Source organism: Medicago sativa, chromosome 6, assembly GCF_051527215.1.
Source record: "Medicago sativa cultivar Bolivia chromosome 6, Bolivia_mono, whole genome shotgun sequence".
NCBI classification, from domain to species: Eukaryota; Viridiplantae; Streptophyta; class Magnoliopsida; order Fabales; family Fabaceae; genus Medicago; species Medicago sativa.
In genome coordinates this window covers 76,624,158-76,635,892 of record NC_140754.1, presented here as the reverse complement: position 1 = coordinate 76,635,892, position 11,735 = coordinate 76,624,158, and the positions used below count along the sequence as shown (strand labels likewise).

The 11,735-nt window shown below is 33.4% G+C and overlaps 1 protein-coding gene across 1 annotated transcript; it reads left to right on the top strand.

Annotated features, from left to right (window-relative positions):
- The first annotated feature begins 9,038 nt into the window (after positions 1-9,038).
- Positions 9,039-10,232, top strand: LOC146916925 (uncharacterized). The gene is made up of 4 exons (XM_085721771.1): positions 9,039-9,382; positions 9,471-9,486; positions 9,624-9,813; positions 10,069-10,232. Exons 1-4 carry the CDS (start codon positions 9,039-9,041, stop codon positions 10,230-10,232), a joined length of 714 nt encoding a protein of 237 aa, XP_085577897.1.
- The last annotated feature ends 1,503 nt before the right edge of the window (positions 10,233-11,735 follow it).

Here is an 11,735-nt window from a genome sequence, read left to right as displayed (position 1 = left end):
AATTAGTATTTCCTAGATCATGACATTGTGTATAAAGTGCATGTTTTTATCAGTCCTAGAACACAAATACATACACATTGGGTGAACCCTGTGAATTGATATTAGTAGTAAATTTTATATCTTTCCTTGTTGAAATCAAACACATCCATGATTATTACTCAGAAAAGTGTTTTCACTCTTCTTAATCTCAAATTTAATAGAAATCAAAACAACCAAACCCTGGAATTATCAATTTCATCAAATCAATTCAAAGGCATGACAATTTCAGTAAACCCTAACACCCAAATGATAGAACAAATTATGAAAGAATAAAAAGAATAAAAATAACTTTGTGGGGGAGAGAGGGAGCGAGTAACAACAGCGGAAGTTTGATGACAACAGCGATTGGCGGAGGTACGATATCGGTGAGGGAGAGAGACAACAGCGAATGAGAAAGGTGGTGAATGACAACAATGGAGGTTCTGGTGATGAGGGAGGGATCGAGATTCAACAAACTGATGAGTGAGTGAGAAGGTTCGATCTATTGAGAAAGGATCAAAGAGAGAAAGTGAGAAAGGCTTTTTATGTAACTATCAATTTAATTAATCTATACTATATATAATAAAGAAAACAACCCTTTCAGCAATTTTGGGTTGGTTTTTTCTCTTTCCAACAATACCCTCGATTTTTAATACAAATAACACATATAACAAATAAATAAGAATAAATTTAAATATTAAAACAAATGTAACAAACACCCTTAAACAACTTTTTCTATAATAAAAATCTTTGTTGAGGTCATTAAAAAAAATTGATTTCCTCAAAAAAAAATTTAGATTATATATTTTTTTGTTATATTGTTGGTGTCATTAAAATATATAATCATGATTAGTTTGGTTTGTATAAGGTTAAAACAATAAAGATTTATATTTTTAGTTTTAATCCAAATCAAAATTTCATAAAATAAAAAACCGTTAATAATTTTCAAAGGTTAACGCAATAAAAAGAGCGGAAAGACAAACACGTGAGTGTCCGTCTTTTCGCTAGTAAATTTAATTTAATTTGTCACAAAAATAATAATTTAATTTAATTAATTAATAATTATTAATAAATAAAATAGGGAAGGTTAATTCCCTAAATGAAAAGGAGGGAAAGTTTTTATTTTGACAAAAAAAAAACGGGGAAATTTTTTTTTTAGTTCGGGTAGTTAACATACTGACTTAAGTAAAAGACTTCTTAAGTCGGATAACGACTTAAGGAATTAATTATAAATATTTTCTTTTCATTATTTTATCAACCTTAAGTCGGGTAACCTTATAAACGACTTAAGAAAGTTTGAAATAATTGTGAAACTGCCACCGCATCACTTGTTAAGACGGGTGGCATCGCGAACCGACATAAGCATGATTCTAAAAAGTGTTTTTGGTAATTTCGTACGTGATCTTTAGGTAGTTTAGTGTAGTTTCTGTGACTCCTGGCAACCACTTTCGCTACAAAGTTTTAGTTTTCAAGATTGGAAGGGTAAGGGAAGGAAAAAGCTTGTTGTTGGTTTGACACATAACTCTTTGGTTAAGTTGGAAGGCTAGAAACGACTACATATTTTGTTCCAACACTTCCAACGTGACTGAAGTGGTAGATACCATCAAGCATTTTTCTTAGATTTCCTTCTTGCATATGTAACTGGGGCGCCTCCTCGTTAATTAATTGTGGATTTTTGTTAAGGTTGTTTGTTAAGTACTCTTTGTTATCCTCGTTGATTAATTGTGGATTTTTGTTAAGGTTGTTTGTTAGAGTACTCTTTGTTATATTCTTTGTCATTGGGCTCGTTGAGTATTACTTGTACTCCATTTTTTTTAGTGCATTTAGTACCGCTCGTACTTTACTCTAATTTCATTAAATAAAATAGAAAGGAATTATTGTTTTTTTAAAATGAAATCATATAGACTTGCAATGAAAGACAACTTGATTAGGCGCCATATTTTGACGACTACAGCCCGCTTTTGTGAGATTGGGTGTGATGCAATGGAAGATCGGGATCATTTATTTTTTCAATGCAATTTCTAGAACGAAACCTATCAACAAAAATATGATCATATTAGGAAAATTGTTCCTTCAGCTCTTTCCAAACAGCAAGAACGTTTTCCATAAGAATGATTGATTAAGCAGAATGTACGAACTAACCTAATTCATAATCCATGAATGAATAAGATTGTTGCAACATTCCCATGCTTGACGGTTAGGTAAAATAGTGTAGGATTTGGAATGGTTCCATCAACAAATAAAAATTTGTTCTTCGCTGTTAAAGCTCTATGCATTGCACAAGTCCGCACCAATTAAGTAGTTTGAACCATCAAGTTTGGGTGAAACAGTTACATAATTCAGACCTTCACTAGGATGCACATATAGTATTCAGAAGTGTTACTAAATGCAGAATTAGTGACTGCATTGTTTGAATGGTACTGGTAGAAGCATTCATGTTACACGCCATGGAAGCTTGAATAGTACTCTAAAATCAAAGAAAATACAGACAAAGAGAAAAAGTTAACAAGAAACACGAAAAAATTCACTGAATTCAACGAAGCAAAACGTTGAATCACAAAATAAAACAGAAGAAATCATAAGATTCTTCGAGAAATCAGAAGAAACACTAAGAAAATTGATGAGCGAGGAAAAATGAGCTCTAAAGGCTCATGATAATATATTATGAGATCAAGAATATGGAAAATTGAAAGAGAAAACTGAATCTATTTAATGAACAGTAGTGCTGAATAGTACGAGACGAAAGCCAACGAGCGGAATTTGTGGACATCAAGCCGTGGAAAGGAAAACATGGGGTGAGAGAATATAATTAGTTAATGGAAATAAAAACATCCAAGGGTGCCAATAGCTTCGTGGGTTTCTCGTGTATTGTTTCTATCGTGAAATAAAGCATTTTCCTTTCTTTTAACACATATTCAGCATTTAGAGACCAAAATAGTGACCTACATCAGTCACTAATCATACACAAGTTCGGTTCCAAATAATCAATAGAATCTGTCGCAAATTCGGTCAAAAAAAGCAAAGGCAAAATTAGACTCAAGATTCAGTCTCAAAACAATCTTTAAATGTAGTACGGAAGCAATCACTGAATATCAGTCACTACATCAGTCACAACTGATTAGCGACCAACAAAGTAACAAATCTTATTTTTTGTGACTATTTTGGTCACTAAATTTGTTAGTGACCGATCTTGATAATATAGCGACCGAACATTCCTAAAAGAATGATTTCTTGTAGTGCTAATGGAACATACCTAAAAGACCCTTTATAAAATAAACTACACAAATGATTCTTTTTTAATTATCATGGTCATATCACAGGACTCCAACCTTCATATACTTACCGACTTGATAGAAGAACAAAGAAATCATTCAATTGAGTTTTTTTTCTAAATTTATTTATAAATCTATAGATACAATGCATCAAAATAAAATATTTAGTTGGAATCCAATGTTCATATGAAATCAGGCCTCCCACATAGTTTGTTATAGCTTCACTCATATTATTTTTTTTGTTTTTTTTAAGAAGCTAAACAAATATAATAAAAACCAATACAAAATCCTCTAATACAAGGTGTATCAAACGATGTTAAAGTATCCAAAAATTACAAATGAAAATCCACAAGCTACCATAAAGTAGGCAAGAAAAATAAAATCACGCTGCAACATGTGGCGGATCTAGACTTTAGTCACATGTGGAGCTAAAATTTTAAAGAAACAATAATGCAAACTATATTAAAAATAAGTAATAATATTGTTTGATACAATACATTACAATGAAAATCGTCGTATATCCATTTGGTGAAAATGAGCTAAAATGACATCATCTTCTATCCATTTGTTGAAAATGAACTAAAATGACATCATTGCTAATTGTTAAAAGAACATCTCTTTCTATATCTCTGTTACAAGATGATTATTTAGCCTTATTTAGCCATTGATCACCCATTTTGTTACATAGGTTACTCTTCACAACTTTCATATGTGAAAAAACACGTTCAACACTTGCAGTTGCTACCGGCAAGAGCAAAGCCAACTTCAAAAGTTTATAAACCATAGCAAATATGTTGTACTTATTTGTTTCCACAAGTTTTGCACAAAGATCTGAAAGCCCTTTCAACATACTTGCAGTTGCTACCGGCAAGAGCAAAGCCAACTTTAAAAGTTTATAAACCATAGCAAATATGTTGTACTTATTTGTTTCCACAAGTTTTGCACAAAGATCTAAAAGCCCTTTCAACTTAGCATCTGTAACATAATTCTTAAGTTGAGTGCGTAACGCCACTTTTGACACATCTATAAAATCATTTGGATAAAACTCAGTCATCCTCAATAACTTGTTCACATCAAAAGCTGCAAATGACTTTGCGAAACTCAAGCATGAAGCACCGTAAAAGTTCAGTATTCTGCTGCTGCGTTTTATCTATTATAAAAATAAAAATAAAAGAGGAAAAAGCATGTGGAGCTATAGCTCCATATTGCCCCAACATGGATCCGCCCCTGGCTGCAACCTGAAAACATAATAAAGGAAAACATCCAAACCAAATACTGAAAATAAAAAACAACATAATAAGATTTGGGCCATCGTAATTCTTGGAGATTAACCTTTTTCAGTAAAGATTGAATATGTTCGGATTTATTGTGTAAATGTCTTATATTGCGATCCTTCCAAATAGTAAAAAGAGCTGAACTCCAAATTATATTAAAATTCAACGAGACTTGCTGGAAAAACCCTCAGAACCTCCAAATAAGGAACCTTGAAGAGTCATTGAGATGCCTAACCAACCCGATATCAAAAGTCAAAGGTTAAAATGAAAAGCACAAGAAAAGAACAAATGATCTTGATGCTCTACCAATCTGCAAGCAGACGAAAAAATAGAATCATTATAATCCAAAATATTTCTCCTTAGTAGAATCACCTTTGTTGCAAATCTATTCAGGAACAAACGCCAAATAAAAATATTGACCATAAGTGGAATTTTCCTAAGCCATTGAACATGATTGAAGTGATCATCAATTGCCACATCCGAACTACTCGAGTGATTATAGGCGCTTTTGACCGTGTACTTTTGGGAAGAATTAAGCTTCCAAATCCACCTATCAATCACACCAACCTACAAAACAACAAGTCAAAGTTGCTCAATACACTCCCACACGCAAACAACCTTCTTCACTTCGACGCCTCACTATTAACCTCCCATCCCAAATAGAACATCTCCGCAACAGTGACAAATTTATTAACAAGATCAAACAACCTAGCATATCTAACTTTTAAAGATACACCTTCCAACCAAGGATCCTTTCAGAACAACGAAGAAACCTTATCCCCTACTGTCTAGAAATATTTTTTTTATTAAGTCTTTCTTTTTATTGCGCTAATGAGTGCAAATTACGAACAACATTTTTTATGAAATTTTGGTAAAAATTATTTAGATTTTGATTAAAATTATATGTATATATAGGGATGGAAAAATGGGTTGGACCCATGGGATTGATATTTTCAACCTGCCATTAGTAGGGTACCCACGTCATCCAACTAGCTAAAAAGTGTGACGATGACGTAGCGGGGCGTGTTTGCTCGTTGGGTTGATATCTTAAAAGGAAACTCTCTTTTATTTACAAGTCACGGTCAATTTTTCAATTTTCTGCTTCGAATATTGGGGAAAAAATTCAATTAATTTTATCACTTTGGTTTCATGAGTTTAGCCTCATAATTTTAATAGTAGTCCATTGATAACTCATGGAGTTTTTATTTTGAATGTCTTATTGAATTATTATAAATTTTTAGATGATGTAATTTATGCTTGAGTGATTATTTTTTATTTTTTAAATGAAGTCATTAGTTTTTTTTTTTTGAAAGAAAAATGTAGTCATTAGTTATATTTTTAAATTTCCTTAAATTGAATTTAAATTTATATATTTTTATATTGTTTATGTAAAGTTTTTTGTTAATAGTTTTTTTAAAAAAAAAAACTTTGATAGGTCAACCCATCTGCCATAAAATGGAGGGGGTGAAATTTTCAACCTTACATCTCTAGTTGGCCCGTTCCGCTCTGTCCCTTTTTAGACAAGTTATTGACGGGACGAACGGGTTGACTCTTTTTGCCATCCCTAGATATAAATAATAGATATTTTGTACATTCATATTGTAAGAAACTATATTTATCATTTTCAATGTTATCAACAATATAAAAAATATAACAAACATACATTCTTATCTTTTTGAATGAGACCAACAAAATAGCATTCTTATAGTCAAGTTTGTTTAAGGGTGTAATTAGTATAGTAAAATTTGTTTAAAAGTATAATTAGAAGAGTGAAAAAATAGCTCAAAATCATGTATTTTTTTTTTATGTATATAGTATATATAACTAATGCAAATACCTTGAAGCATCTACTATTGGGCCAAATACTATATCATGGACTAGGGTTAAGGCCGAATACTATATTATGTACTAGGGTTAAAAATCAATATTGAATTTTTTTTAGGTACGAACAACAATAAATTTTAGTAAAAAAAATAGTAAACATAGACAATCCCTAATTGAAAAATAAAATCACGAGCTCCTCGTGGAGAAAAAAATATTCATCCCCATAAAAAGAATAAAAAATATTTGGTGTGTATGTTTCGAGGTTGCTTAATTTGACTCTTTCAATAGGTTTTGTTTGCTATATTGTCATTTGTAACCTCTTTTTTTTTCAATGGAAAAAATCTCATATAAAGAAACCTGAAACCAAGTACGAGGAGTATTATATCCAAGAAAAGGATAAAGTATAAGGGGTACTTTGGCCAACCAATAATACAACAAAAATAAATTCTTGGTGCCACATACTATTACAACAATGCTACCTTAGAATATAATCAATTGCAATTTGTAACTCTTCCATTGGCATATTTGCACGCCTTGTGTGTAGTATTGCCGTAATAAAATAATTTATAAAAGACTAGCATTTAGAAGGTCACACCGTGTCCGTTTGTCCGCTCTTTTTATTGCGTTAGTGCATATAAATTACGAACCATGATTATATATTTTAATGTCACAAACAATATAACCAAAATATAAAATTTAAATTCTTTTTTTTTTAATGACCAACAACGATCTCTATTATATTAAAAATTGTTTAAGAGTATAATTGGGATTATGAAAACGTATGTATAAATATACTCATCTAGTTTGTTAAACTTTTTAAATGATAAAGCGAAAAAACCAGACATACATACATACACATATATATATATATATATATATATATATATATATATATATATATATATATATATATATATATATATATATATATATATATATATATATATATATATATATATGGGTTTTGCTAGAAGCCATCCATGAAGGTGTCTTTTAGCAAGCCACACCTCAAGGTGTGATTTTCACTTTTTAGTTATAACTTTGCTAAAAGACACCTTCATAAAAATTAGTTGGTGTCTTTTAACAAATGCTCATAAAATAACTTGCTAAAAGAGACCTTCATAAAATGTGTCTTCTAGCACAACCATATATATATATATATATATATATATATATATATATATATATATATATATATATATATATATATATATATATATATATTCAAATCATGTTTGTTATATTTTTAATATTTAAATTTATTTTTATCTATTTGTTACATGTGTTATTTGTATTGAAAATTGTGGGCATTTTTGGAGAGAGAAAAAATCAACCAAAAAAAAGCTGAAATGAGATATTTTCTTTATATATAGTATAAATATAGATATAGATAAATTATGCGAATATCGTGAAGCATCTTCTATTAGGCCAAATACTATATTATCGACTAGGGTTAAAAACCGATATTGAATTCTTTTTGGTACGAATAACAATAAATTTTAGTAAGAAAAAATAGTAAACATACACAATCCCTATAATAAAAAATAAAAGATGGTTCGCATTTTATAACCTTCATTTTGTGTGTATGTTTCGAGGAGAGAAAACATGATTTTATATTTCAGGAGCGCACATAATTTGACTCTTTGAATGTGATAATTTATTTTTTTATATTCGGAAATGAAAGTGACTGAGAGAAGGTAGGAAACCTCTTGCTTGTAGCAGGGTTGGCTTTAGAGGCTGTCACCAAAGCAAGGGTTTTAAGCCTCCAAATTATTTAAGCCTCATATTTGGCCTCAAAATCTTTCACATTAAATATATGTTTGGAAGTCAAATTCATTCAACGTTTTTGCACCTAACTCGATTGATAGTTAAATGGAGAGTTGTATTATTTTTTTCTTCAAAGTTCTATTAATATATGATGTTAGTTGTTCGTCAAATTCGGGTCCATGGAGTTTAGAGTGGTTACATGATCACAATCACGGCGATGCCGGTCTCATTTTTCAACGAAAAAGAAGCGTAATAACACTATGAAATCGAATGGTGCAGCCAATATGTGCTTAATTGGAAGAAAGTTGCCCAATTACCTTCTAAGGTTGGAATGAGGTACTTAAAATATGAAAAAATAATGTTTGAAAGAGGAGTGTTAGGAGGGAGGCGTGTAGTGGTGTGGAGGTGGTGAACCATGGCTCTAGTGATGATGATCCTTCTTCTGCATCAGTGAATAATGATTGGAAAAATTGGGTGGTTATGCGGTCGCATTTGAGGATGTTCGGAGTATCGGAAAGGCAATTTGTGTTAAATTTAATGGAGATCCTGCAAATATGTTCAATGCGTTATCTAGAGAAGGTCAGGGAACTTAGGGTTATGGTGGTAATGAGGTGGTGAGCGGGAGGAATTCTTCGGAGGTGTGCTGTTAGGTGGTGTGTGGTGTTGGGGGTAGGGGAATGGGAGATATGATGAATTATCTCTTGGAATGTGAGTGGATTGGGGGGGGGGGGGGGGGGGTCGAGAAGGAGCCTTTTATATTTTGTTTATAGGAAACAAAGTTATCTGTTTGTGATGATTTTTGATGTGCCTCTTTATGGGGAGGTACCCCTCATGCTTATTCGTACCGTCCTTCGATGGGGGCGTCGGGCACTTTATTTATCCTATGGGATCACTCCTTGGTGGAGGTGTGGTCAACGGTAAGCTTGGAGTATGTGGTTTTTTCCTTGGCATGTTTATTCAGTCTTATAAACAATATCTCCTGGCTAACGTATACGCGCCTTGCGATAATGGTGCGAAACATTTGTTATGGGCCAGATTATCTATGAAATTGCTGCGGTTGGTGGGGAAAAAGGTTTGTATACGTGGTGATTTTCATGATGTGAGGTCTCTGGAGGAGCGGCGTTCCGTCATAACAAATTCTAGTTGGCCCGATGTGGTTCCTTTTAATCGGTTTATTGAGGATAATGTGATGGTGGATCTTCCTCTTTATGGCCGCAAATATACTTGGTACAAAGGAGATAGGTCGTCCATGAATCACATTGATTGTTTTTTGTTATATGAGAATTGGTGCTTTGTCTGGCCGAGATGTATGCAGGTGGCCGAATGGCAGGGTTTGTCTGATCATTGCCCTTTATTTTTAATGACTGGTGAATAAAATTGTGCCCCAAAACCTTCTCAAATGTTGAAATGTTGGACGAAAATTCCGGGTTACAAACTATTTGTCAGTGATACTTGGAACTCATTTCAGGTCGATGGTTGGGGCAGTTTTGTGTTAAAGGAAAAGTTGAAGCTGATAAAAAAAGTTGTAAAAGAGTGGCATAGGCTACATATGAAAAATTTGCCAAGTAGAATTCAAGCATTAAAGGTGCGGGTTTCAGAGTTAGATGCCAAAGGGGAAGTGGCCAAGTTATCAGAGTTGGAGCTCGATGAATTGCATGGTAGTACTTTTGAAATCCATTTATTGGATCGTATGAATACTAGAATATGTTGGCAGCCATCATGGTTTTTATGGCCGTAAGAAGGGGGTGCAAACTCTAAGTATTTTCAATCAGTTATGGCTAGTCGGCGTCGTGGAAATTCAATTTCGTCTCATCTAGTTGTTGGTGTTCAGGTGGAGGGTGTTCATCCTATCCATGCCACAGTTTCGAAGCATTTCTAGGCTCACTTTCAGTTGAGTAATGCATTGAGACCAGGGGTGGATAATTTGGTGTTTCACAGATTATCTCACTGCGATGGCGCGATTTTAGTCAAGTCGTTTGGTGTTGATGAGGTGAAGGAAGTCATGTGGGATTGCGAAAGTTATAAGAGTTCTGGACCTGACGACAATGTTTTGTTTCATCAAGGATTGTCGGCCTGATTTAAAGGAGGATATCTTACGGTTTGTGACTGAATTCCACCGGAATGGGAAGTTGACAAAGGGCATTAATAATACTTTTATTGCACTTATACCAAAGGTTGATAGTCTTCATAAGCTGAATGATTTTCCTCCAATACCGTTCGTGGGAAGCTTGTACAAAATATGGGTGAACTTCTCGCAAGCAGTTTGCGGTTGATTGTTGGTAAAGTTGTATCAGAGACGCATACTGCATTTGTGCAAGATAGACAAATTCTTTATGGTATTCTTATAGAAAATGAGGTGGTTGATGAAGCTAGAAACATGAATAAGGAGTTGCTATTTTTTAAAGTGGACTTCGAAAAAGCTTATGGTTTAATTGATTGGAGTTATTTAGATGCAGTTATGTGTCGAATGTCTTTCTCGTCACTTTGGAGGAAATGGTAGTCCAACGTAGGAATTTCCTATGGAGAAGGGTCTACGTCAAGGGGACCCTTTATCTCTATTTCTTTTTCTTTTGGCAGTTGAAGGATTGAAAGTTATGATGAATGCTGTGGTCGACTCTAATTTGTACTTTAGGTATAGTTTTGGGGCGAATGCAGATTGCTCCACTTCCCATCTTCAGTTTCCTGACAATACTTCGTTGTTACGGGAGAAGAGTTGGGCTAATGTGCATGCGTTGCGGGCTGTTTTGTTGTTATTTTCGAGTGTGTTTGGGATTAAAGTGAATTTTTATAAAAGCATTTTGAGTGGTATTAATATTAAAGACTCTTGGTTAGCAGCGACGACATCAACTTTGAATTATAAAGTGGGGAAGTTACCTTTAGTGTATTTGGGTCTTCCAATCGGGTGTGATGCTAGAAGATTGTTTTTATAGGATTCAGTTTAGAATCGCATTGAGACTAGACTGTCAAGTAGGAAAAGTATATTTCTTTCGTTTCCTGGTCGTCTCATCCTTATTAAGTCTCTCATGTCTTCTCTACCTGTCTATGCTATTTCCTTCTTCAAAGATTCATTAGGTATAATCTCTTCTACAAATCTATTTTGAATAAAACAAATTGGGAACAGTGTGAAGATCATAGGAAGACATCGTGGATTAGGTTGAATATCATTTGTTCCCGAAAGGAAGAAGGAGGCTTGGGGGTAAAGAGGAGGAGAGTGTTTAATATAGCTTTGTTAGGTAAATGGTGTTAGAGGATGTTAGTGGAGAGAGACGGTTTGTTGTATCGGGTGTTGGTAGCTTAGTATGGGGAGGTTGGTGGTTACTTTATGGAGGATGAGAGGCGCGGTTCTCATTAGGGTAGGGAGGTGGCGTAGTTCGTGATGGTAGAGACAGTGTGGGTGGAGGTTGTTGGAACAAAATGTGTGTAACAATAAACCTTTAGAGTTTTGATGATAACAAGGTATTACAAATTGACAATTGGAATTACTAATATTTGTTTAAGTGTACAGGACCATAGACAAAAATTTATATCATACAAAGGTTCTGAATGAGCAAATAAAGAACAAAGGAATCAACAAAATTGA